The sequence below is a fragment of the Buteo buteo genome, chromosome 11 (assembly GCF_964188355.1).
Source record: "Buteo buteo chromosome 11, bButBut1.hap1.1, whole genome shotgun sequence".
Classification (NCBI taxonomy): Eukaryota; Metazoa; Chordata; class Aves; order Accipitriformes; family Accipitridae; genus Buteo; species Buteo buteo.
In genome coordinates, this window is record NC_134181.1 from 3,787,757 (window position 1) to 3,815,524 (window position 27,768).

General features: G+C 45.1%; 1 protein-coding gene across 1 annotated transcript; it reads right to left on the bottom strand.

Annotated features, from left to right (window-relative positions):
* Positions 1-4,410: 4,410 nt before the first annotated feature.
* On the bottom strand, positions 4,411-27,665 carry LOC142036238 (hepatocyte nuclear factor 4-beta-like). The gene is made up of 11 exons (XM_075039366.1): positions 27,551-27,665; positions 27,099-27,110; positions 21,218-21,377; positions 19,232-19,326; positions 11,371-11,477; positions 10,094-10,249; positions 9,457-9,544; positions 8,503-8,655; positions 6,511-6,747; positions 5,573-5,686; positions 4,411-4,547 (listed from the first exon to the last, which is right to left on the bottom strand). Exons 1-11 carry the CDS (start codon positions 27,663-27,665, stop codon positions 4,411-4,413), a joined length of 1,374 nt encoding a protein of 457 aa, XP_074895467.1.
* Between the last annotated feature and the right edge of the window lie 103 nt (positions 27,666-27,768).

Below are 27,768 nucleotides of genomic sequence, written 5' to 3' on the forward strand. Positions count from 1 at the left end.
CTGAGACTATTGCCAGCTGCTCGTAGAATGATTCATCCATCTCTTCAACCTGGTTGGGTGGTCTGTAACAGACTCCCAACACAATATTTGCCTTATTGGCCTTCCCTCTCATCCTTTTACCCATAAGCACTCCACCTTGTCATCACAATTGTGGAACTCTGTACAATCAAAACTCCCTAACATAGAGAGCCACCCCACCACCTCTGCTACCTTTCCTATCCCTTCTGAAGAGCTTATAGCCATCCATTGCAGCACTCCGATCACGGCAGTCATCCCACCATGTTTCCTTGATGGCAACTAAGTCATATCTATCCTGCTGCACGATGGCTTCCAGCTCCGCCTGTTTATTGCCCGTGCTGCGTGCGTTGGCATAGATGCATTTAAGCTGGGTTATCGAATCCACCCCTAACATCGGCATGGTGCCCCCAGGCTCATCTCTGGTGCACCTAGTTTTATCCCTTACGCCCTTCAAACCTAGTTTAAAGCCCTTTCTATAAGCCCCGCCATCTCATGAGCGAGGATTCTTTTACCCCTTTGAGATAGCTGGACACCATCGGTCGCTAGCAAGCCCGGTGCCGTGTAAACCTCCCCGTGAGCAAAAAACCCAAAATGCTACCGCCAGCACCAGCCTCTGAGCCACGTATTAACCAGGTGTGTTTTCCTGTTCCTTTCAGTATATTTCCCTGCCACTGAAAGGATTGAGGAAAACACTACCTGTGCTCCCGATCCTCCCACTAATCGCCCCAGTGCCCTGAAGTCCCTTTTGATTGCCTTTGGATTTCTCTCTGCAATCTCATCGCTGCCAACCTGCACAACCAGCAGTGGGTAATAATCAGAGGTCCGAACCAGACCAGGGAGCTCCCTGGTGATGTCTTTTACCCGGACCCCAGGGAGGCAGCAGACTTCCCTGTGGGATGGGTCAGGGCTGCATATCGGGCCCTCTGTCCCCCTCAGAATGGAGTTGCCTACGACAATTACCCTTCTTTTTTCTTTTTTCAGAGGATGTGAGAACGCATGGGGCTGCCTGACTGAGCCTAGGCACCTCCCTAGATAGGGCTTCACCTACCCCCTGACCTTCATTGACCTGGTCCTCAAATTCCAGAGCCCCAAAACCTGTTGCGTAGGGGCAACTGGGAAGGTGAGGGAGACCGGGAGGGGATTCTCCTGTCTCCCCAAGCAGGGACCTGTATCCATTCCCCTCCATCTCTCAGGTTTACACAAGAGCTCTGTCTGCGTTGCCACATTTTTCCTAAAAACGGCTTTCCCCCGAGTGGCAACCATACCTGGGTCTCCCTCTGGGCCAGTGCCCACCACTTGAGTAGCCTTCTCCAGCTGGGAAGAAGTGGGATGGGGGGGCTGTAAATGATTCTTGAGTCTGTTAATATGAAATGCGCCAACATTACACTTCTGTATTATTTTTTTCTTAAGTGTTACTCCTCTGAACAGAGTAACAGTTCAATTCATGCAACGTACTTTGCGGTTGAATATGGATCAGTGCTTCTTGATTGATGAGATTGTTACATATTTTTGCTTGTGTCACTGATTCTTTCCTTTTTTTTTGTTCGTGCTGAATTTCTTCATAGAGGAATCCTGTCATTCAGGTCTTGCAGTATTTCTTGACTGTATTGCAGGAGCATAGATGCTACTGTAATGCACATTACTCTTGTCATACCCAAATAGAGCTCTGGAAAATAGCCAGCATGAATCAAAACAATCACAGTCTTAGTTTCTTAATAATGTTAAGTGTAACTTTGCACCTCTGAAATATTTCTGCAATTTCTCTTAATACTGTAGTGCAGGATAAAGTTAAGCTAAGACCTACATTTGACATTAATAAAGCCAAATGTTATAATTGGCAAGAAATGGATAACTTACAGAGAAATAAGTAAGACTTTATTACCTGAGATGCACAATGCATGTTGTTCTGACAAAGCAGCTGGCGTCTTGCCAGATGACTAAAATAATTTTAAATTATGGCTATGAACCTCTTTCGTTAACAAAATCTTGATTCCAATAAAGCAGAAATCTAATAAAATAGTCACTTCCAAGCTATGTTTGCATAAGAATATTGGTTTAATTTAAAGTGGAGTTTGACATAGGGAAGCCAGGAAGAGATTTTTTGCTATGAATCTATTCTAGCCCTTAATACAGGCCCCTTGTAAGACAGTAAATTATTCTTGCTGTAAAACTTCACCAGACTAGCTGAACGCCGGAGGCTGAGTCTGGTATCTGCTTGTTCCTGGACAATTTTATTTTCTTCTCTCAGATAATGTCTTAGATTATTAATTACATCAGTCTCGAGTGAAAGCTGAGCTTTGCAGCCATGGATGATTCTTTTTTATGAAAAATAAATTCCTACGGTGAAAAATCCCTAAGGTATTTGCATTGGAAAAATCGATATAGAAACTTGAAAACCTAGCTTTGAATTAAAGAAAAAAGGCAAACTGTCCATATGAAATATGAGAATATGGCATTATTTCTGCTATAGATTTATTTTCTTACCATTAGTGAGTATAAATGTACATTTAATTTCTAGAAAAGTAATGTAATCTACATCATGGAGGAACTGGAAGCAATGTTAGGTAAGTACAGTTGCATCTGTCATGCAGCAGGAATGCTTGCAGTACAACCTGGTTTCCAGATATAGCTGTTTCAAATCAAAGTTATCAGCATAGAATGTCAGATCAAATTCATCACAGACAGTAGAAAAACAAAACGTTGTGATCCTAGGTGAAATTCAACCCAGTCTTCAATGGTTTTCAAATCTCTCTCGTGCTGTAGAATGGTAACTCTAAAATATCTCCCCAACGAATGAAAGGTAGCCTGAGAACAAAGTATTCCCCTTTCGGTGAAGGTTCAGATGCTCTTCCCAACTTCTCTTTCAGTCAATAAGATTGCATTTTCATAGTCAGCATCCTCCATCCGAGGATCTCAAAGTGCTTCACGAGCATTGGTGAAAGAAGCCTCACAAAGCCGTAGCTGGGCACCGTCATCTCATCTTTGCCATGGCGGGGATGCACGTGGGTTGGCAGATTTGTGGTGTGACAGAACTAAGAATTCCCCGTCGAGCCCTGCTGTTCAGTACGGCCGCCTGTAACCCCTCGAGCTGTCTGATGGAGGTCATTGGGCTTTTATGCAGATGAGCATAAGCTCTGTAGAAGTCCGGCAATCTGCTTTCTAATGAAATCCAATTCATTCAAATAAACACCGTAACACAATGACCGTGCTTTAGGAACGTTTGGGGTTGTATGGTCATCTATTGGGCTTATTTTAAATAGTTATAACATGGTTAATAGTTGCTTACCTACTGGTGATTAAGTTTTACATTAAGTGCAGAAGAACCTTATGTTTTAAATACAAATATTTTTTGTAATACATGGCTCACAGGAGACCTGCCTCTTTTTTTTTTTTTGCCAATTTAGAGCCTTGAAGTTTAGGTCGCAAACATGATGTTACAGCAACATACAAAGCTACAGGAAAATCACATCTGCGTACTGGGAAAAAGGGGGTTTGGGGCATTTTTGTTACAGGTGTTGCCTCTTCCAAATATGGTTGCAGTAAAAGTCTGGAGGAGATACAAAGCAGTGATTTGGTAAGTAAGTCAACAGCTTCTTGAGCCTCCTGCCAGTTGTGGGTTTTAGCAGACCCAGCAGCCACGGTCTGATGCAGAGATCCTTGCTGCCGTCTCGGAGCTGCGTTAGGTGCGCGCACAAAGTAGAGGATGCATCAAATGACTCACAACTAGACTGTAGATATACTGGAAATTATAGAAAATAACAAAATGTTGCCATTCCTGATAACAAATAATAACTGACCAGCATTAAATGTTAGCTGGGCTATGTGGAACAAGACACATCCATGCGGAATAAGAAAGCGCTGGCCTGCTAAATGTTATGAAGATATACTTCCTAAAGCTTAACAAGCAGTAGGAGAAATGGGAGTGTGATTACATTTTTAATGGGAATAGACCTTTTCGTACTGACAATTCAAGACATGCTGTACTCATTAACGATTACCTGGAGCTGCGCAAGGCATTTGGGTTTATGAAGATAGCGGCCGAAGGCCGTAAAGGGGTCGCGATCACACCGAGCTGGGCGATAACAAATGCAATCAGAAGCCCTGCTCCGAAGAGCTTACAGTCTTGGTCCTACTGAAAAGAGCATTAACCCCAATCAGTTGTGAAAAGAGGGTGACGGTGGTGGGAAGACCCGTGGTGAGGCTCCTGCTGCAGTCTTGATGCTCGACTCACGGACGGGAAAGAGTGTGACAGACAGATCCGGCTACAGGCAGGGGGTTGCTGTGCTTTGCCTCTGCAAAGAGAAAGGGCCCGTTTCACTTTCAGCACCTTTTTTTTTTTTTTTTTTTTTTTTTTTTTTCCACATTGCTCCCAGGTTCTCCTTCCACCTCTCCCTATAAAATCTCCTGCTTGGGTATCACTGTCTGAGGCAAGAGCTGCGCTACGGCGTTGGGTCCTGCGCTAGAGCCTAGTTTATAGTCTTCACTGCCTGTGCTTGTAGAAGGAGATGGAAGGGATGGTTCAGGAGATGCTGTGGGAGAGAAAAGAAACAGAATTAAAATGGACTTGGACACTGTTCAGTGGAGCAGTGCCCGAGTAAAATCAGCAAACCATCCTATGAACCAAGGAGCAGGAGCTTCGGGCATGGGGCAGGGAAATCCATCCCAAATCAGGCATGTTCAGGTGTATTCTTCCTTCCTGTTTGTGACAAGGACTGATAGGCACATAGCGACTCTTCTCAGTATTTTGCAACTGGGAAATGCCCCCAACTGCTTTTCAATCCTTCCTCTCCTCTTCAGAGGAGACCTCAACCTGCTAGCCACTATACTTCATTTACAGAACACAGCATCTCTCTAATCTCCCTTGCTGCAGGGTGGCTTAAAAAAAAAAAAAAGCAAGCTCAAATACATGATGCCAACATTTATATGGCTGAGAAATAGCAAAATATGCTACAAGAGGTAGATGATCATAAGTGGCAGGAGACTGTGCACAAGACGTCGTGATTACATGGCAGTGGCTATTAAATTGCAACTCATATTCTACTCATTTTTTTTAATAGCACGGTCCATTTGCTACTACAGCGGATAAATGCCTTAACAAATAGCCATTGCCTAGCAGCAGTGCCCAGAGCGGTTGAAGATGGTCTTGTATTCAGGTCATATTGTGTTCTGGTCGACAGCAACCAAGACACTTTACGTAGGGAAACTCTTGCCACTAATAACTGCGTGTGCTTCTTTGTGGTATTTCCCAGCACTGCCTCTATTCATAGAAACACACTGTCACCAATCTTGAGTTCCTTTTTTTTAAATCTCATAATGTTTAGTAGCATCTCAAAATCCCTCTGGATCATGCTAGTACATGAAAATCTCAGCTTCTTTTTGGAAGCATGTTTCCAGACTGCATAGTAAAGGGTGTCAGCAAGGGGGGGCTTGTGAACTCTGATTCAAGTGTAATGCTTAAACATATAAATAAACTTAAAGGTCTTTTTCTTAACTGCTTTTCCTGTCCAGTCCCTTCATTATGCTGACACTAATAGCGTAAAAATGGGACACGTACGGTCTGGAGCGGTGTGAATCACAGAGCTCATGGTGCTTGGGAGGACGTGTCCTGGCAGCGGTTCCAGGTTGAGGTTGGGAGGTCCTGACTGGTACTGGAGATCAATGGTGGTTCCTGCAGGGGAGGTGAAAAAAGACATCATTCTTTGCATAGTTACTGAGAAGCCAGATGTTCTGGGCCAAATCTCTTTTTTTCAGAGAATGTGGAAGACCTCTGTGGGTGGGGGTTAATATCCTGGCTTGTCTTTGCTTCCTTCCTGCTCCGGCCGTCGTCTTTGCTCTCTGCCTTCTCACTGTCTAGGCACAACCTCCCACGATGGCTGGGGTTTCGACTAATACTCAACTGCACTGTTCCTCTGTCTCTGTGTGTGTCCCAGCTACTGCTCTTATCAGGGTTTCCCATATATTTATAACTTTTGCATGTTGCTAACAAAAAAAAATGTATTTTCTTCTTGCAAACTGCATGAGTTTGGTAGGTTGCCTAAAAAGTCAAGTGCCCTGCATGTTGCTAACAAAAAAATGTATTTTCTTCTTGCAAACTGCATCAGTTTGGTAGGTTGCCTAAAAAGTCAAGTGCCCTGCATGTTGCTAACAAAAAAATGTATTTTCTTCTTGCAAACTGCATCAGTTTGGTAGGTTGCCTAAAAAGTCAAGTGCCCCGCTGGTGTGAAGCACTGCAAAGTGTACCCATTTCTATAAAACTGATCCTGGGTCAAATTTTCAGAGATAGGCTGGGAAAAAAATGGCTTGGGGGTTGGACTGGAGTGAGAAGGACCCACGTTCAAGCTACAAATCAACCTGAGCCTTGACTTCCCTCCTCCCAAGACCAAGTTCTCTCTACCATACATCCTCCAGAGAAGGACAAAACCCCAGACACGAAGCCTTGTAATGGCTTTGAAATAAATCAACTTTGCTGTCCTTTCTCAGCAGGGCTCATACCTCCCAGCAGCATCTCCTGCAGCAAACTGTCGATCCTGGCCACACCAAAAAGCTTCACGAACTGGACTTGCTCGATCATCTGCCAGGTGATGCTCTGCAGCGGGGGCAGCAGGAGGAGGATATCGCTGAACCGGCCTCGGGAGTCGTACTGGCGATCGTTGATGTAGTCTTCTAGGTTGACTTGGACCTGGAAGCGCATGTTCTTCACCTTCCCGGGCTCGCTCAGGCCTTTGCAGTCTGGGAGGGGAAAAAAAAAATGAAGTTAATTGCTGGGCTGTGTAACCAAAAAGTGTTACCCTGTCAGTCAGGTTCTGTAGAGGGAAAAGGATGAGGTGCCAGTGATCCTCTGGCAATTATCTGTCAGAGTCTGCAAGTTTATCTGACAGATTAGCATTGGGCTGCCACTATTTCCTTTTTCACATGGAATAGGGAAACCATAAGGGGAATTTAGGGCGAAATGGGAATTTGAGGGGAAATAGTAAGAAAATAAGAGCTTGCTTCAAGTGGATATGTCTGGCTATTAGTGAAGAGGAAGGATTTAGATGTTGAACCATATTTGCCCTTCCAAGGAAACGGCCTGGAATTTTCCCCTGAAAACTTTGAGTCTCAACTACTGCCACTAAATTCATGCAGGTTTAGTGCCTATATGAAGTAATTACACCCACTGCAGCACCAGATTCATGTCTTTGACCTGTGGTCGATTCGTTCTTCACGGTCCACTGGTCCAGTTTTGCTTAAGCAAGTAAATGTGCACTCTGGGTAGGGTGAAGGGCCGGAATTTACAGCTTTCCACTCCTGCCTCTCCTGCTATCTAAAACTGAGATTTCTGGCTCACTGGACCATTTCCTTCACAGTCTACAAAGAATCCACAAGCACCACATTTTAGGGATCACCACGCCAAGAGATTAGATGAAGTGGTTAACAAATTATTGTATGTCAGCATGTAACTCTATGACATGCCTGCTTGTTAGCATGAACGAATTTCACTTCTGTGGAGCTTTGCACTTTTTCCTTTTAGATGAAATCACAGCGCCTCACTGTCGCAATGATCTAAAGCTTCACTGAGATACTGATGAGCCGAGAAGGTAATTTGTAAAACTCAATTTGATAATACCACCCTTACTCAGGTTTACAGCAGGCTCTTTGGCGAGCCAAAGTTCATGATGTTTGTAAAACTCCTGTATCTTGATTTCAAATCAGCCAACACAGCAAAAAAAAATAACTAATGGAAGATACTCTAATTTCTCCATGCTAATAGATGCCAAAGACAAAAAGACATTGTTCTGGACTGGAGATCTCTTCTCCAAGCTACAGGGCAAGACACACTAAAGGGACTCGAGATGTACCTGGAGGAGGTGTTGTGTGTGCTGCAGGCATGTAGAAACAGGAGCGTTTGGGGGGAACCTGGGCTGAGACAGAACCCCCCGTGTTTGTGGAATGAGAATACAGCAACTGTTGAAAACAAGCTTTTGTTTGCCTCTGTGTGTTTCCCTGTTCTCCATCCTGTGCGGACCAGCCCTGACCTCCAACAAGAGCTGTTAACAGCCATCCTTGATATTTTTGGGTACTCTGAACGGTCCAGCTCTCTGTGGTTTTTAATGCTGCTTTCTGAACTCCGGTGGATGCTCCACACTGCTGCTCAGTTGACTCACTTTGCTTATGCATAATTCAATATAGGCATATATGTCCTTAATAGCCATCTCCTTCATTTCAGACTGATGGGCTTTCCTGAAGCTAAGCTACAGAAGCAGCAAAACTCCTCTAGGGTCTGCAGAGTCTCGCACATCGGTCTGGCTGGAGTTCATACTTGCTAAATAGCAAAGTATTCAGGAATAGGTCACTTCTAACACATCCTTGCTGCACTGCAAATTATTGCTCATTACAGCAGAGGCAGGTGAAATGTAGAGCTGCCGCCGAGGGGTTTTCCTCGTTATCGGAGAGCCCTCAACTCCTTTTCAAGCCCCTTGTCTGGCAATCGGGAAGGAAGCTTACCTGGATCAAAGAAGATGATGGCTTTAAGGCAAGCGTACTCATTGTCATCGATCTGGATGTCCCGCAAGGGCTTCACCAACTCATCCAAGATTCTGGTGGCCACACGAGCGATTTCCAGTTCCGGGCAGTGCATTGGAATGATGAAGTCATTCCCTGGGGAGACAAGAGAAATTCGCCATCAGATTTTCTCTCTAGCTCTGCGGACACGCTCTTATCCAGAAGTTACCCCAAGGCGTGTTGCCAGATAGTCCCGGTGCCCATGTGCAGCAGATTTCCAGTGTGCAGCTTCATACTCAGATTCACGACTGAGAAGCAAGCCGTCGATCTCATTCTTTGGTCCTTATTTATCTCGTTTGCACATGTCAGTGCACCCACACTGTACACAAAGCCTGCTCCACGTTCTGCTCTGGTTTACCCTCTGTTATACCTAGCATCTGTTTGCAAGTGGTGTTGCATCTTTATTTTTGGTGTGGTTTTTTTCAGATAAAGTTCTCCCTCCCTCTTTTTTTTAATGCATGGCTTTCAGGGTCAGTATTCTCATTTTTCCAAGAATAATCCCACCTGTGTTTTTGGTGGCAGAGAGCTACATGAAAAGGAAATACCTATGTGCACTATAATTTTTAATAGAACTTTCTGCTAAGTTTTTAGGCACCGATACCCAAATACCTCATTGCCTGTGTCCTGGCAATTGCAGTTACAAAAACAAGGCAACGCAGTTGGAGATGCCATTTATATATTGGGGGCTTTCTCATCAACAATTTCAAAGCAGTAATGGAGCACTTGTAAAAGTCCCAGTGAATTTGCTTGCTCTTTTTTACACTTCTCCAGAAACCTTCTCAAGCCAGATGTGCAGACCATGCTCAGGAGGGCAGGGAGGATTTCAGGGAAGCAGGATACTTGGCAATGACACAGGTGTGCAAATTATAAAAGCAAGAGTGTATTTCACTACTTTACCTAATAACAGAAAATCGGTGTATGGTATGGACCGCTTGGCTACCCCGAGGAGCAGGTGTTCTCCTGCATGGGCTCTGAGCAAGGCAACCTGGAGATGGCACAGAAGAAAAAAATAACATTATGTTTGAAAAGCAGAGAACAGAATGGTCAGCTGTTGCTGTTTAGATTCAGCCAAATTTGGTGTTTGCTTAGATATGTCAGATCTACAGATAAAGTACTATTAAGAGCTAGACATTATTAGTATATCTTCACTTTGCAGAAGTGCTACATTCATGGCAAACTAAACAAAAAGCTGTTTTCAATGAAAGAGCAAAGAGGGACTTGAGTCATTTCAGTTCTTAGGAAATAAATGGCTTTTATATTCAACTATCAGCTACCAGTAAAAGGAAACCCAGTCTTTTTTGACTGGGTCCTTGTGCAGACTGGAGTGACCAACTCTATTATATTTTGGGGGACTTTGGCTACTTGACTTATTTTTAATCGATCCCTTGTCCTTTATTATTCTTTCTCTCCTATTAGTTTATGGCTCTGCATAGGGTGATCTATGTGTTAATGTCAGATTCCTCTGTTGAAAAGTATGGCTGGGAATTCCTATCGAAGGCGGTGGGTTTGCAGGGAAGAGGCATTTGCATTTTACCTGGTCATCAAGTGGGAGCTCACAAAACGCCGGGATGTATTTTGCCCATTCAACCAGCACCAGAAGCTGCTGTTTCATGGATTCACACACATCGTTGATGGTTGCCACCTTCTTCATAGCAATGTCCGCGCTGTGCGCCGGACTCAGCGACGAATACTGAAAGAGAAACAACCCAGTTGCATTGGGACCAGATCAGGGCTGTTTTGCCATCCTTGATAGCAACGATTCACTGATAACACGGTCAGCCTTCGCAGACATTAATCTCATCACGTCATTGACAAGACATTTGCCGTCGTGGTTGCACACTTATTTATTTGCTCAGCAGTGTATATAACCTGTCCAATGTACAGCCCATGGGGAAGCCTCCACGAGGTGGTGCTCGGTCCCAACAGACACCCCTCCCTCCTCCACCTTCTTCCCACTCTCCAGGCTGGCTCAGGACAAAATCTGATTAATATTCCCCTTCCCAGCAGTAGCCAGCAGCACTGGGGCTCAGCTTCCCATCAATCACTTAAGCCAGCCAAATGCACGAAACGCATCCAGCCTTTCTCCCCCGAGTTGCTGTCTGGGACACAAAGCACCCATTTCCAGCTCTAAAAAGCTGCGTGGGGGAGGAGAGGGTTAAAACATCGTAATTTTTGAAAAGGAAGTGGACGCATTGCTGCATGTAATATGCAACATCTGGACCATATGTTTCAGTGGAGAAAGGATATTTGCATAAGAATTTAAAGGATGCGCAGGGTGAAATTCATTGCGGAACATGAAATAAAAAAGCAATCAGCGTTAGCTGAAGCCCAGCGTTTTTATTACCTTTATTTTTCTCTCCTAAAATTGTTGCTCTGGTAAAGTTACAAGAAAAGATATAATTGACCATGACGGGAACATTGTGTTCTGAGCAGGACAGAGTGTGCAGCAAAGAGGGATAAATTTCTGCATGAAATGCAATGGATTTTTAGGGATGCAGCAACAATTTAGGCTGGGGGCAGAGGGGACCGGGGGTCTGCAACATCCCTTAGCCCTTGGAATTTCAGCTTTGCATCTCACATGCCAAAGGCTGCATCTGTTTTTTGCAGGACTTGTTGTCTTGATAATGCACCAAGGATTTTTGCTGTCTGCTTTTGGATACTTCTAATGCATTTTCTTCCCTGTGGCTTTGCGCAAGAGCCATCCGAGGGCAGAAAAAGATCCAGCCCTGGTTGGTTTAGTGAGTTCCTAACTCCATATGGAATAGCTGAAGGCCACGTACTCATTCGGAGGGCTGGCCCTGCATTTCATACCTGCTGTGCCATGGCCTCCGCCTGAGTGAGCACGTTGATGGAGAGCGAGCCGTTGTCCTCGTAGCTGCTCCTGCGAATGCTGATCCTGTCACGCTCATTCTGCACAGCTGAAATGAGAGCGAGCAGCGGTTGTGTTAGCAAGAAACTTCCCCCCCAACCGATGGCTGCTGTCGCTTTTGGTCCCCAAACGGGAGCGGATGGGGCTTTAGTGCCTGCAAGACCCTCCACTCTTGCTGGAGGCTGCAATAAGATTAAACAGGCCCTGGGGAAGGGGAAAAAGGCCACCACAGAGGGAGAAGACCAAGCACAGGAGCAACAGAGGGCAATAAGGCCATTTGGCAGTCAGAGCATCCCCTGCGGGATGTTAGCTGGTCCGACGGGGTTTGATGCAGCTCGGGGAGTTTGGGGACTTGGTGTCGACCCTTTTCACTTGGCAATGCACCCACACTGCTGGAGTCCTGGCCTCCCGTACCCTTTTTGCCATGTCTGCACCTGAGCTCCCTGTACAGCAGGATGCTCTTGAGGTTCCATCTTGTCTCTACGGCAGCACTGGAAAAACCATCCTCTGATCCCACCCCAAAGCAGCCTCGAGGTGTGCCCTGTCCCTGCGGCATCGCAGGCGGTGGTCCCCAGGGGACATAGCCACCGCTCACGGAGAACACGAAGAGTCACCTCATTAAGGAAGCTCCAAAGAAAGGAAGCTTAAATTCACTGATTCCCCCTTAAAACCATTCCCTCAGCTTTACCCGTCACGCTGGTGATTTCAATGAGTCTGTAACCCTGTGGCAAGGCCAGCACGTAGCTGAGGGAACAAACCAAGCCAGGGTTTGGCTCCGGCTCTGCCGGCACCCTGTGCAAATCACTGCTGCAGATCAGCTCAGACCGCCGTGAACTGTTAATAACAGTGATATAACGCACCTTGGACACACTATAGTGACCACAGCAGAGTGAAGATCAGCCCTGGGCTTTTTGCAAACAGAAAGATATGGCCATGCCATGGTGAATTAGAAAAAAAAATGCTGATTTTTTTTGAGGTCCATGCCACCCTTTAACCATCCTTTTCCCTGGAGCACAAGCCACATCTAGCCCCATGCTCTGTCAACCCTGCCTGTTGAACATAACAGATTTACTGCGCTTCGGCAGCTTATTTTTGCAACACAGGCTCCAAGAACTGACTCGCCTCCACTGCAGCCATCAAGTAAAACAGCAGCAGGGAAAAAAAGCAGAATTTAGACTTAGTCCAATGTTGTTTTCAGTGTTGATTTCTCCCCCAAGCCCTATTGCCTCCATCCAGCAGCAAGCAAGCCCACATGGGGCTGGAGGAAGGAGCCTGAATGCAGACTCAGCATTTTCCTGACAGCTTGTACATCTTGGCTACGTACGGCTCGGCAAGTCAATTGTCAGGTCCTTAAAACAGAGGGAGCAGGAAGATTTAGCATGTGGTGATAATGCAACACATGCCTCCTCCTTCATACAGCAATTCCAGGCTCCTTTTGGTTTTATCGAGGGGGAATGACTTAGGCATAGCTGTCAAAGCGCGACTCACTTCTGTGCTTTAACCCCTTGGATGTGAAATAGTGTGGTTTTGTCTCAAAAGTGGCCACTGGAGAAGATTTTTCCAGCAGCAATTTTTTGCAGAGTCAGCAAAATCCTTTTCCATCACTATTTCGAGACTTTGCCTCGCTGCTGGGCCTTGCTTTAGAGCAAGCATCGCTCTTTGCATGGGGCACGTTTCTCTGAATTCGTGCAAAGGAGGAGATGTGGACACCGTTTCACACACAGGGTGGGAAGGTGGGGGATTTTTTTTGTCAGCTCAGGCCCAACCACTGATCTGTTTTCCTAACTGGCCTCTGATGAGAGGCCAACAAAGTGAAAGGGGAAAAAAACAAGCAACAGTGACAAAAATCAATATCTCCTGTTATCGTCAGGAGCGTAGTATTTATTTTCCAGGATTTGGGGCTCAGCCTTGCTGTCAGTCAGCACCCACTCGCCTCTGAGCTGGGTGTGCTTGAGGGGGGTCTGCTGGGGTCCAGCCACCAAAGCCGTTTTGCACCTCGGAGCCAACCTTGCCTGAATGGCTGCAAGGGGCTGGATAAGTAAAATACATCAATTTGTAAAAGATGCAATACAAATACATGTTACTGGAGCTTTTTCAGGCTGTGGATAATACGTAGAGGCAATTAGACATCAGTTTAGAGAAAAAAACAACTACAGCCCTTGGGAGGCTCTGCTAACCTACCTTAGGCAGCAGCATACATTACCCTAGGCATGGTGGCGGGGTGATGGAAAAGACTGTTTGGCCGGGGATCCCTACCAGTCTGAAGGTGAAGGTGGTTATAGGAAACATAATCTATGATTAAACTTCAGAACAGATTAAGCCTTCATGGCTTTTTTTTGGTAGACCAGAAAGATGAGCAGCAGCATCCAGCATTGAGTAGCAACAAGTCCTCCCGAATCCAAGTCATCGCTGACGTCCTTGGAAAGTTCCCACCCAACCTTCTATGCCTGGTTTCATATCAGCTGCTCCCCCACGTAGCTCTCTGGGGGTGACGGGGCTCTTTTTTTCCCATTTACAAGAAGAGATACAAATTTTGCTTTTCCGAGTTACACATTTTATGTAAGTCTTCCAAACCCATGCAGACCTGGTCCTAGTCCCCGACAACAGACTCCTTTAAGAACCCTCAGCCTGTTTTTCTCCCGGGTTGTTTTATGGCACATATTTCAGTGCTTCCCTCATGCTCTGATAAGCTCAATCTTCAAGTGTAAGTGGATGGTACAGACCGACTTTCTCAAGGTGATTTGGGTGTTATCGCTGAAAGTACCCAAGATGCGACAGAATTAGATACAAAAGGGAGTTAATGTTTTACCTGCCACAAAATTAATCTATTACTGTGTGGTAATTATATTGCTATATTTATTGTGCTTGTAAAAGGGAAGGGATAGGTCACTCGTGGTGAGGCATCGGGAGTGCTCAAGGGGCGTGCTGGCCCTCAGGGTGTGTGGGCTCAGACGTGATCTTGGCTTTGCAGTCAATAAAACTCAGCCAACTTGCAGGAAGAACTAAAATCCCAATGTTGGATCCCACTGCCTCCCTCCCAGGGACTACTATTTCCAGTATATGCCTGGCAAAACTTTGCTCGTCCATTTTTTCTTCTCTAATCCTGTCCTCTGCCCAACGCTCCGGTTCCCAAAGCCAAAAAAACACTGGGAAGGGCCACAGCAGCCCAGCACGAGGGGACGTCAGTGGGAACGAGCCCCCCCGATGCTGCCAGCCAGGGACAACGTGGCCCTGACGTGGGTTTTCCCTTGGGGAAAGGGCAGAGAGGGCGAGATGGTGCCCGTATCTCCCTGCGGGGAATCATCCATGGCTACGGCATGTCCTAACTGTGGGAAACGGATGGAAAAACAAATATATTCTCCATCTGACATAGAGGAGCCGTCGGAGGGGGTTTGTTATTCAGACCAAGGCTGGGCACTTTTGCCACGAGGGCATCGAGGATGCCGGCGGCCGGGCAGGCTGCGGAGCATGCACAGCAGCTCTTGAGCAAACAGCGTTGTGTTTGTGGGATTGCAACAAACCCCTGTTTCCCAAACATTTTGTCCTTGCTGCCTTGCCACGTAGGTACAGAGCTTGTGATGAGGAACCTCTGGGGAGTCCAATAAATACAGGCACAGGCATTGATTGGAAGGGGACAGCAGCAAACCAGTAACTTCCCATGGCAACCGCAGAGGTTAAAGCCTACATGGGAGCTACCGTTTCCATTATTATTCCACTAAAACCATCCTCATTTAACGCCGATGGAGTTGGAAATGTATTAATAAATGGCATAAAGAGAGAGCAGGAGGAGGGAGGTGTGAGCGCACCAGTGCGGTGCTGGCGTTCACCAGTGCTCACAGTGTTTCTCTCTCCACTGATAGATTTACTCCTTCTGCTGCCTGATTAATTTATATGCACAAATAATTTTTTTTCCCCAAGCTACCTCTGATTTTGTAGGTGTGGTGTGTTTTTTCTGCAAATAAATCCAAATGGTACATGCACATTTAATCCTTTCGTGGGCTCTTGGCCTAATTTATGATTATCACAAAGCAGGGAAGATCCTTTATCTTTTCCATCCATCTTTGCAATAAACCGCAGTCCCAGCCTTCTGAAAGCTGGCAGAAGAGATGTGCAAGCAAAAGGTATGAAACAAGATAGAAGTCCTGTGAAACACTAATAAACCTGTCCTGTAAACCTGTCCAATTTAACAAAAATAAATAAAAAATAGCCTCAAATCCTCCCACTGTGTTGTGGCAGTGAGTGATACAATAATTCTTTTTACTTCTCCATAAAACTAAAGGAGTTCACGTACATTCATAAATTACTTTAAAGGGGATGAGAGGTTAAATATTAACCCCTCTTTTTTTCATCAGCAAACTGAATCCTGACAGTGCAGTGCTGGCAATTCAAAAGGCTTCCAGGGTTTTAGACGCTCAGCTCCATGTGAGTAGATCACCTGGCTCACTTGAAAAATCACACCCTGCTAATTTATTCAAGGTTAAACATAATCTCAGCAAGATGCTAAAAATAGTATCCTGCCGTTTTCTTTGGGCGTTTAAGTATCTGGTGCACTCCTCATCCACTGATGCTGTAGTGACCAAAAACCTGTCTGGTATCTTTGTGCAAAACAATAGAAATCGAATCTTCTCCTGTGCAAAGAAAGAAAATCAGAGGGAACAGCCAGAAAATCCCCAAAACACCCAGACTACCCTGCGGTGGTCCCAGCCTTAACCACAAAACAAGAACAAAGGATTGAATCTCCTGTAAAAATCTTAAATCCTGATCATAGTGGTGTTTCACGAGACAAGAAGGGCTTTGTCTTCAAGCAAGCCTTTTCTCTCCCTTTGTCCCAACTTTAATGATTGTTTACTTGTAGTTATTAAAGGGAATTATTGACACCAAAACTGTAATTGGGATAGGAGTGTTTCTGAAAGAGCTAATTTCTAGGAAATCTGGGGACTGGACTTCCCACAAGACTCAAGTTTTGGCCCTTTCTTGCTCTTGCTGGTGCCGATGGAACCTGGATCCCATCTCAATGCACAAGCCTGGAGGCATAGGGCTCTTGTGTGGGACAGTGCTGGTCCTTTCCGAAAGCAGGATCAAATTCCAAGTGTACAAAGAAGACAGTCGAAAGGACCCTACTGATGCTTTTGTCAACAACGTCCATCCAGCTGCCCCAAACCTGTAGCAAACCTATAGCCCAACTGCGCTGTGCTTCCAGCACCAGCCCGTGCTGAGACCCTCAGCTGCCACTATAGACAGCCAGTTTAAAGCTAGCTTGGATATTTGCATTGTATGGCTTTTTCTTTAGGCAGAAATCTCCCTTCTACCAGCCAGATAATATAGCCCCTCTCAATCTGTTACAGACTAGAGTTGTTTCCAACAAGGGAAAAGAGAAAGAAAGATCCAAACGTGTCATGTCACTTCTTACGACACAGAAAGAGTGGGGAAAAAAAAACCCAAAACCACTCTGGATCCAAAATTCCAGCTTATCAGTTAGTTTTGCTGGGATGAGAACATTTGGGGAACAGCAAGTTTTCCGATATTGCGCGCGCACCCTTGGAGCAGTGGATCAGTGGGGCGCCGGCGGTGGGGAGCGTGCGAGGGTGACACAACCCTGCTCACCCCACCCCAGGTGTACTGTCACAGACAGGCTGGGAAAAGGATCGTTTCCAGCTTCTTCCCCTCTACTGAGAACAAACAATGCTATTACCACACCCTGGAAAGTCTGATTGCTATTATATGGGCCGGCTGCAAAGCGGTGTGCGCCAGAGAGTGACAAACTCTTGCGTGCCAGTGCTGGGACAACAGGACACGCTGAGTGTGGCTGTCACAACTGTGGTGTCCCAACATGAATTGGTGCACGCCGCCAAAAGATGTTGTACAAACATTTGTATCCTCCTAATACTGCTCTATCCCAAGACATGGCTTCTCTTTTTCCCTAATGCTTCGCAATACTGTTTAATATTAATCTAGAACCACCCTAAAGCAAATAACTGTGTTCTTTTTGTGCACACAATTGTGCAAGAAAATTTCGTTCGCAGTCCTGCACACATGCTTTGGATATAGCTCTGGTCAGCTAAGCTAATTTCCGCAAAGCAGTTGCTCAAGGTGCTTTAAAACCTTCCTTACCAAACACATGAGCAGTTTGTGAGCACACAACCTGACTGTGCACTCATAAAAAAAGTTTCAAAGAATGTGACTATGTGGAGCTTGAAGTGAGTCATCTTCCATCGAGCTGCAATCAATAATGAAGACATGAGCCAAGGTTTTATAACTTTTACCATAAAACCAATAAAAATCATGCTTCAGCTAAAAGAATGGATCTGATAACCAGATTTCAGCCTTTCCAAGCTGTGGAGCTTGCTGCATCGGCAATTGGCTCCATCCCCATGTAGAAGTGACCAGATATGCTTTGGTTTGGTCTTTATTACTCTGAGGGCTATTTTTTTTCCATCTGCTGTATTTACTCCATTTCTCCTAAACTAAACCAGCAGGCATTTTTGCTACATCCATGACTTATGCCAAATTGCAAGACACCCTTGTTCTCCAGGAAAACATATGGTCAGAAGGTTGGAAAGATTTTTTCATCACCAGTGAAATCTTGTGAATTACCAGAAATCAGTGACAAATTTCCAGTTGGATTTCACCCTGTGGGTAAAGGGTGTTTAACTCGGTGGCATGGAAAGAAACTCTCAAGTTCCTTCCTAGCTCCCTCACCCTTTAGCTGTCAATGGGTTGGAAAATAGCACAAATGAAGGGTGAAGAGTGCTGAAACCATCACCCAACTACCTGCACATCAGGGGCATGTACCATCTCTCCTGGGTTGGGCCCCCCAAAGACAAAGACAGTCTTCTGCCCGGAAAGCTTGGAGTAAGTAAAATAGTATCATCCATGCTCTCCCACTATGCAAACACTGAATGAGCAGAGATCAGAAGTGCTATGATAGGTCCCTAACTTTCCCAGGGAAGCTGGTTGGAGGGAATTAAGGCATAGGTTAACAGAAGTGGGTTTTTCTCTTGCTTAGCATTAGGCACCGTAACACTTAGTATTTCCTTTAGTGCGTTGGAAGGGCACTTCCCGATGGTCACTGGTACCCAAATGCTCTACAAAGCTCCACCTCCCTCTTCATACAGCCAACGTGAAGTGCAACAAAAAGCATTGGCCAACATTAGGTGGTGCCTTCAGCAGTAGTGCCAACAGTAGCTCTAGCGTGGTGCTCTACCCACCACGAGGACAGCACTACCTACAGAAGGGTTTGACGCTGGCTCAGGTCCCAGGAGCACTCCCGGTGTGCCCTGCGCCACGGAGGAGCAGCTCTCGCGCCGTAAGGCGTCGTGTTCGGGTTGTACTTTGCCCTTAAGGGTTGCACCAAGCTACCTGAGCATCAGCCAAGTCAACCACCAAGCGCTACTCTGCAGCAATCAGTTGTTGGCATTTATGAGACTGAGGACAGCAGGTCCTCGCTGAGGTTGTCACAGCTGGGGTTAGGAGTCACACTAGCAGGTATTTAGCAAGGGAATTTCTGTTGTGAAAAAGTTAGAGGCTAAATAAAGCCTGAGGAAGCCCATCCCTTTCCCAGTATAAATATATCCCAAAGAGACCAGCCTCCCAGGATCGCGAATACTGTCACAAGGCTCTAATTGAGATTCCCACCTGATAAGATAGGAAATGGGGCTTTCAGCTTCAACAAGAAATCTCTCACTGTGACACAGGAGCGTTATCTCCCCAGGGCAGGGCTGCCGCTGCTCTCCATCATGCTCTGCAGTGGGAGTAGGGCCAGAGCCAGCAGCAGGCGGTTTTGCAATATCTCTTTGCACCTACCTTCTTTCTTCATGCCAGCTCTGAAGCACTTCTTCAGCCTGCAGTACCTGCACTGGTTCCTCTTGTCTTTGTCTATCACGCACTGTCGGCTGAACCTGGGAGGAGATGGGAAATAAAATATGGAATAACCGGCCTGGCATTTGCCACCCCACTCACCCCGAGCAGCCCCAAATACAGTCCCAGACCTCACGGAGCTACGCATTGCCTGAACCCAGAGAAGAGCCAAAGGTTTGCAAGAAAAGGATTGAATCGACGTCGGCTTGGCCCAGCTCCTCCTCTTCCCCACTGCCGTTCCTGCCAGCTGGGAGCGCAGCAACTTCAGACCACCCACCCTGCGAGGACTGTGATGGTTTTGGCTGTGAAAGCGCGACTGTGACTCAAGTTGTGCTGGTGCCTGGTGGTGTAGGAACTCCATCTCCCGCTTTCAGACTGTTATTGGTCGTCAGGCGTCAGGACTCGTTTGATCCCGTTCGTTAACGCTGTCCTGCTTTGTGTAGAATAATTACACTGTGGACCACAAGCTCTTTTGTGTCTTCAGCCTAGTTTTGAGGCAAGCGGCCTCCTATTTCCTATCCATTTCAATGGGGGATTTAGGAACCCATGTGCTGTTCAAGGGGTGGCCCATGTAGCCTTGGCAGTTCTTGCCACGGTGGGAGAAGCGATGGAAGAGGAATCTGCCACACAGAGAGGAGACGGCGTGGGTTGCTCTGGGACCATCATCAGGTTGTAAAAGCTGAGGCATTTTTCCAGACTGGTAAAAAGCCAAAGGTACAAAGGCCCGAAGACTTTCCAAAGAATTCACGCCTGCGATAAACAACAGAGCTCCGAGCTGGGCTAAATACAGCGCGGCTCACCAAATAAGGATTTGCAGACAAGCAGGCATTTGCCATTTGCTTGGCTTCAATGCTGTGGATCTTCCCTGAGCTGCCAGATATCACAGAGATTCATGGTTTCCCGGGGAGGGGCAACAGCTCTACTCCCAGGAGCCTGAGAGCCGAAATTTCAAAGAAATCAGTAGTAGCTGTTGCCTCCTCTTGCAGGGATCCCATGGTTCCTGGGATGGGCACCGTGTGGGTGGACGGTGCTGCCACCCTGGGTGTCTTTCACGGCTGGTGTGTCCTGGAGTGATAAGGACCCCGGGAGCGTTTTGAACAAACAAGGTGACTCACGTTGCAAAGATTTGGAATGCCCTTAAAGGAGGAAGAGTTCTGGAACAGAAAGAAAACTTCCAGGTTTTAACTAGAGATGAAGGGCTTGAGTGTATTCGGGTTTGTTTTTCCCTTCCTCCAGTGCTAAAATAAACACCATTTTTCTAAGGTCAACCAAGATAGCTGCTGTATAATTTATAGCCTCCTCCTGGTAAAAAAATTCTCTCAAATGTATACCTGTGCGCCAAAGTGGACATGAATCATCACTGGTCCATCCTAGGTTCTCGGAATGATTGTAAAATCTTCAGTGATATGTCAGCATACATAGTTTAATGATTTCAAAACAAAAATGGAGACACTGTGGGGGAGGTGGAGGTTTTGGGGGGTGGCAGGTTCTTGGATGCTTGCTGCTTTTTACTGGGAAAATCAAGAAACACTGCATTTGAGATGAAATCTCTGGAGCTTTGGTCCTTTGCCACCTTGGCTTTCCCTTGCTGGGCTGTGATAAGGTTACGGTGTCACTCCACACCCAGAAGCTGTACTTACAGATTATACACCCCAGTCAAACCTCAGGTCTATAAGTTTCCCTTGATTTACACTCATGAAATGGATTGCTCGGTGTCACAAAAGGTGTCAGGGTCCAGGATGAGATAGGACTTGGCTTACTCCTTAGCTCCCTGTCTTCCAGCCAGAAACTAAACTGCAGTATTACTGTTAGCATTCACGGCATGATAATTCCGCATTTGGGATAAGGGCCCCGTTGTACAACCTGCTCTCCACCCCAAATTCTTTACAGTGTCAATTAATTGTATTTATTTATTGCAGAAGGGGCATGTACCTGCAGGAATAGACATGGTTCTTGCGGACGCTTCTCCTGAAGAAGCCTTTGCAGCCGTCGCAGCTGGACGCCCCATAGTGTTTGCCAGTTGCCCGGTCCCCGCAGATGGAGCAGAGGGAGCCGATGCCGTTGGTGAGCAGGTTGGTGTTCGCTGATTCGGCTGTGATGGCCTCTGCGGGCAGAGAACAGGGACCATTAGACCCCTCTGTGATGGAAACCAGAATCAGCTGGCGGCAAGTTTTTTTTTAAGCAAAGTATGCACTGACCCAACCCCACACGCACGTGTGCACCGGCAGTATGTGTTGCTAGTAAAACCTCCAGATTGATGGCCGTGCTCTTCTCAGCCTCAACTGAGAGTAACTCCGTTGCTTTGCTTCTGATATTGGTGTTTTCCTTTGCTGCACAGAGAGATTTCAAGCTGCATAATCCAACATGCTCATGAGAATGTAACAATTAGCACTACTTTTCTTGACAGATGTAGAAAAACCTTACCTGGATGCGAGATCGATACATGGTTTTGAGGGATGGGGAGCCACCTCCCCAGTTACACACCTGGAGAACATGGTTCAAAGCTGGTGCCCATAGAAGACAGTGGAAAGAACATCATAAGCTTGAATAAGTAGAAAGCAGAGAAGAGAGAGCAGAAGCAGGAAGGACAAACTATTTCATGCACACGATAGAGGTGTTGGAGATAAAAGGCTGCTCTTGAGAGCTCCTCTGCAGCTGGAAGACAGAGACAGCAGCTCCCACAGGGCTTACTTTAGTTCTCCTAAGTCTGGTTCTTGCTCTGAATTGCCCTCTGAAGAGGCTTATTGCTTTCCACTGGAAAGCAATAGAGGTGTGCAGGAAGATTGACCTTCTAAATTAGGGACCTAAAATTAGGTCATATGAATGCCCTCTGTCATGTCCTCTCTTTGCACCCACTCATTTGGGGCAGGAATAGCTCTGCCTCTGCCTGGCCTGTGTATACACTGCTGAAAACTCCCCTTTAAACTTCTCCCTTGGCCTTAACCACCAGACTCGCTGCCCTCTTAATCCACCTAATTTGAGGCACAGCTTGGGGAAGAAAAAAAAAAGGGGAAAAAAAAAAAAAGAGACACTTGAGAAGACGCAGATGACAGTGTTTACATCTCACCGAGAGGAGGAATGTTTGTGGAGTCTGTCCTGACCTGGGCACTCACTGCAGGTTGGTTTTATGAATTTTTTCGCACCTCTGGGAGCGTGTTCTTCGCTCCCAGGGGAGCTGATCTCATGGTCCAGTGACATCGGCAAAGCCTCTGGGACAAGAAGCATCCTGCCTCGCAGAAGAGACGAGCGGTGATGAGAAAAGCTCAGCTGCTGTTGTTCTGAGCAACAACAAATCTTAGAGAAAATTACTCAGAGGGGATGAATTGGCATCTGATCCGGACAGTCTAGAGAAAGTTTTCTAATGCATAATACATAAAAATAGCTTTGGGTAGTTCACACACAACATGTATATACACAGAGCGAGTGAGAGAGAAGGCTATTTTTGTATATGAATACACATCAAAAAATATAGTGAAAATATTTGCTATGCAATGAAAATTGTAATCAAAAACCAAGGAAAAAAAAGCCAATAAAACTTTCGTTTTTCAAAAACTGGGAAGTTTTTTAGCTAAGCCTAAGACATTTTTAGCTAAGACTTCACAAATGCAAAGGTCAGACTTCCTTTCCCCGCCTCAAAACCCCCTTTTGATCTATATTTCACCTTCTAACGTATGGATGAATAAATAAGTAGGCTGTAGCAAGATGGGAACCACATGACAAGAAAGAATGACAGCATCAAAATCATTCTTGGCTCATAATGACAGGAATTGAGATTTACCTGTTCCCAAAATCCATGTAAGATGCTCCCAGCTCTGACATTTGTCAGTAAGTGGCACTTGGGTCCTTTGGGAAAATTGTCTGCATCAGAGGTGCTTAATGGTAATTTACATTGATTTTTAGTTTTTTTACATTGATTCTTCATTTTCTGTTGCTTGATCACTCAGTATTAAACGAGCTGTACTAGAATATTCCTTTGAGGGTCACTGTACTACCAAACATTCCCGCATCTGTTGCTCCATCTATTTTTTTGAAGAAACACATGACCATAAACAAATGTGCCTACCGTGCTGGATTCCTTTTAAAAATTTGCACAACAAAAATAAAGCCGATTTTCTCTTCGCTCCACTCATCCTTTCTCTACTGACTTCAGAGGAATCAAGCCAAGGTCATACAGTTGGGGTCTCCAGTGGACATTTCACCCTTCAGCTGGGTCCAGGTTGCAAAATGTTCTTAATGCTAGAAAGCATTTACTCACCAGAGAAAACTTTTTCCCCTTAAGTGCATAAGACATGTGAGCAGCTACTTGCTGATATAAGGAAGAAATTAATAATCTGGCCTTAAACCGAGTATTACTGGAGGAAGGACCATCAGCACTGAGTATGTGAGGGCCCATGGAAGTTAGCAAACCAAATTTTGCTCTCACTTGTACCCATGAAAACACAGACAAGCCCACGGGCTACAGTTAAGTTGGGTGGCTCTTTGTTAGGGGAGATACATAGCTAGAAGTTCAGTCCCTGTTAGGTAGCCATGTGTCATTTTCAGCTTGGTTGAACTTAAAAGAAATTTAAAAAAAAAGTAAAGAAAAGGAAAGCCCTGAGCCAGTATGCACATGTTAATTACGGTGATAGATTTTAACTAGAAAATCCTGTCACCAACTAATGATGAGTTCCAAATGAGAATTAGCTCAGAGAAGAGCAAAAGCGCAACCGATATCGCGTGCATCAGCAGTCTGTTTTGACGTGACTTTCAAACCTACCCAGTATTTGAGGAATGTCTGGGTTTTCCCCGGACTGATCACTGCTAGGAAAATCAGAGGAAAGCCAGGATCCCTGCTAGCCCAATCGCCTGCCTGTGAAATCAGCTGAAAACTGTAGACCATTTACTTCGGTGATTCAGCTTCATTTAACCTGTTGTGCCTCTGTAGAGAGGTTGCTATGAAGTTTCAACCATCTTTTGCGAGTTATATACAAGCAGCGTGCAGATTGGGAGCTACAGCCTACCTAATGCTGATGAGAGTATCCCAGTGGCTTCACCAGCTTTGGGGTCAACCAAGCTCACAACTGGAACACGTACAAATTTTTGTTACCTACTGCCTCTGTACGTAAGTCATTAACTAACCAGGGCTGAAATGAAGATGCCAAGTTTTACAGTGATAAGAAATGTCAGGGAGGATGGTCGCAGGGAGGATGCTGCTGGGGAATGGTATCTGGCTTCCATTCAGAGCTGGAGCTCTGCACAATATCCGACCACTGCAGACCTCTTTGCTGCTTTTCTTTTCAGTTATGTTTCTGGCTACATCTCTTCTAGATGCACATTGGACACGAGAATTACCTTGCAATACTTTCCAGAATGACTTTTGCTTTTATCTACCCAGAAATCCAAGCCAGTCTCGGTGCACATAATTTGCAGCTAACAAATCCCCAAAATTACATGTGCCGGGCTAGAACGTAAAGAGATCATAAGTGAGTGTTTAAGTCAAACTTGGTAGCCAAAGCCAGCGTTGCGAAACCTGTGCATACAAGGGTTGTAGGGCTGGACAGGGGCTAGCACTGAAGCCCTGGCCACGTGCAGGTCAGCCGCTTTCTACATCAGCTTTTAGCAAATAGAGGAGGAGTTTTTGAGATAAAACAGAGCTTTGATTTAGTGTTCCTACAGTAACAATGACAAGGAGGCCAGCCAGAAAGGCCAGAGCTCCTCGCAAGCACGTGTGAAGCTTGAGGGATGGTCAGGCACTGTCAAAATATCTTTGATGGCTTTTTCGCGGTCCGAGTTGGGTCAGACCGCAGCGGGGCTGGGAAAGGTGTTTTGCCAACCTTGTGCCAGAGTCCCAAGGATCGGCGTGGTGTTTGAGTGCTGAGACAGGAAAATGAGCACCGCTGTGGGAGAAAGTGTTCACCGACACTTGACTAAAGAATTAGTGCAGTATTTCAATAATGCTTCATATTTTAAGCAAAATGACAACTCTGACAAGAGCGTGAGGAAATGGGTATTAACAGCACATAAAACCCAAGTGAGAATATGGCTTGTAATGCCAGCCAAGGTAAAGGAAACAAATTTGTACAGACTGGGAAATTTTCTGCAGTTACAACACATATTTTATAAAGGAAACACAGGATTAACATTGATTTTCATTCATTTCCTTTTGCCATCCTTTCTATTTAAAACAGACAATTTTTTTATAGTCCTTCTCCACTCCCATAATGGATTCTATTCTTTATTTTGAATTAGTCTCAAAATATTTGGCAAATTACGGGTACTTAGAGGTGGAAAATCCAAAATATATATCTAGGCAAATCTCAAAATTACAGCAGCTTCCTGAAGCAGAAGACTTAGCACTAGAAGCACTGCACATCATTAATCAACCCCAAATTTTGATGAAATACTATTCCAAAGAAGGAAAGAGTTGGTTTCAAGAAAGCATGACCTTATTTGAAAATATTCTAATTTTTGCTTTTAAAGTTGTTCAGAATGTAAGAAACAGTCCCGAGTCCATTAAAATAAATATTGTACCGCTTCCTGTTTGTGTTTATAGAGGGCAAAACTGCCATTAGATTTAGCTGGGGAAATGACACAGACAAATCTTGCATAATGGGAAAGATATGGCTTAAAACAATCCAGTAAATTTTTAAAAATACCTAAAATGAGATTATTTCTTGATTCTAACAATTTTAAAAATAGTTCTGCAACTACATAGTAGCTGTGTGAACTGTTATTGGAGTTACATATGGGAACTGAACTCAGCTGGTTAGCAATGTATTTCCATGCATGGACATTTCAGGTCTTTTTTGAAGTTATTTTTATAAACGGTAGAAGAGGACACTTACCCAAGTCAAACAAGCTAATTTCAAAACAGCTAGTTCCCGAGAGCAGTTACTCATTAACAGCTAGACAAATAACACAATACTGATCTAGATAAACTTCAGAAAAAACTCAACCTGTCAGTTCCACTGCATGAAACAACAGAGAGCCCCAGGCAGGTTTTGGTAGTTAACTTGCCAAATTATCTTGAATTTTGAGGAAATTTGTACCACTCTAAAAAGTAAAAAATATCTTGTTGTTCAGCAGCAAGTGACAAAGAGAAACATCTGTGTTAAATAACATTTCTGGAGTAGGATGGCAGATGGAAACCTTTCTGCAAGAATAAGAAATAAGATCCAGTCTATCTGGAGCTGGCAAAAAAAATATATTGAAAATCTTTTATTTGGGGACAGACAGAGCTTTTCTTGAAGTCAAATTTAAATTCCAATTTCTTTAGGCCTTTTGACTTTATTTGTCTCCTGACATCCCTCCATGTCCCACAATAATAAGTCTAATCATTTTATATTGTAGATGATAGCCCTACTGAAACTCTGATTTCTTTTGATGAGACAGCTAATGAGCAAACGCGAGACCCTGAAAATCCCATCTTAATTTCACTAAGCTTCTTAACAAATTAAATGAAATGCTGCCAAAGCTCTCCAAAGGCATTGCAAACATCAGAATCTCATTCGGTTACATGATTGAGTTTGTGCTATATGACTAAAATGTCCTTTATTTTTCACACAGTGAACAGTTAATTTCATGGAATAGTGTTTGCTTTATGTCAGAGTATTTTTGGCTACTCAAAACCTAAACGTATGTCACACAATACTCTTTATTTCTGTGAACAAAGCGGAAGTCTTGGCATATAAACACTCACGCCTCACAGCCAAGTTCTTTGTGTGCTGTAAAAGCTTTTAGACCATCTTGGTAGCCAGCAAAAAAATGTAAGGCAAGTAACAATTTGGATATTGCTTCTCGATCTAAGTACCTCGGAACAAGTTAAATTGGACACATGGTGTATTGTCTGAGTAACAGAAAAACGCCATTTGAGATGGGCTTTTTGTTTACCCAAGGATTAAATATGAACCTAGGTCATATATGGGAATGAAACACACATTTTAAGGAAGAAATATGGGTAATAAATCCTCTCATAAGTCATACTGAGGAACAAACCTATGGTGTGCCATGAAGAGCTCTACCAACATTTCCAATACCTCGCGGGCTCTTCAGGACGTGACGCTCAGCCCACCAAGGAAAAGAATATCTCAAAATAGCACCGGCAAGTGAAGGGGTCCCATTACAGCCCAAACGTAACTGCAGATGCAACACAAGTTGACAGGTCAGCTGCTTAAATATTACCCCTTCCACCCTTTGCCCCACACCTCCTACCTGCCTTTCCTAGCTGTTCAGCTTTATAACAAAGGTAGTGGAGGTTATTCGAGAGGAATCGAACAGAAATCTCACCGGTGTTATTGGGCAGCACCCGAAGGCTGTCAAATTCCAGCATGGTATAAGAGGAATCCAAGGAGTCGACGTAATCGGGCATATCCATGTCCATGATGGACTGACAAAGCTTCATTATTACTTGTCAACAGCAAGGGAAGCGGCGAAAAAACAGCCCTGCTGTCAATCACGGCCAAGGTTTCCTCTGCAAAGAGAGACACCCCAGCCCTTGCGATGAC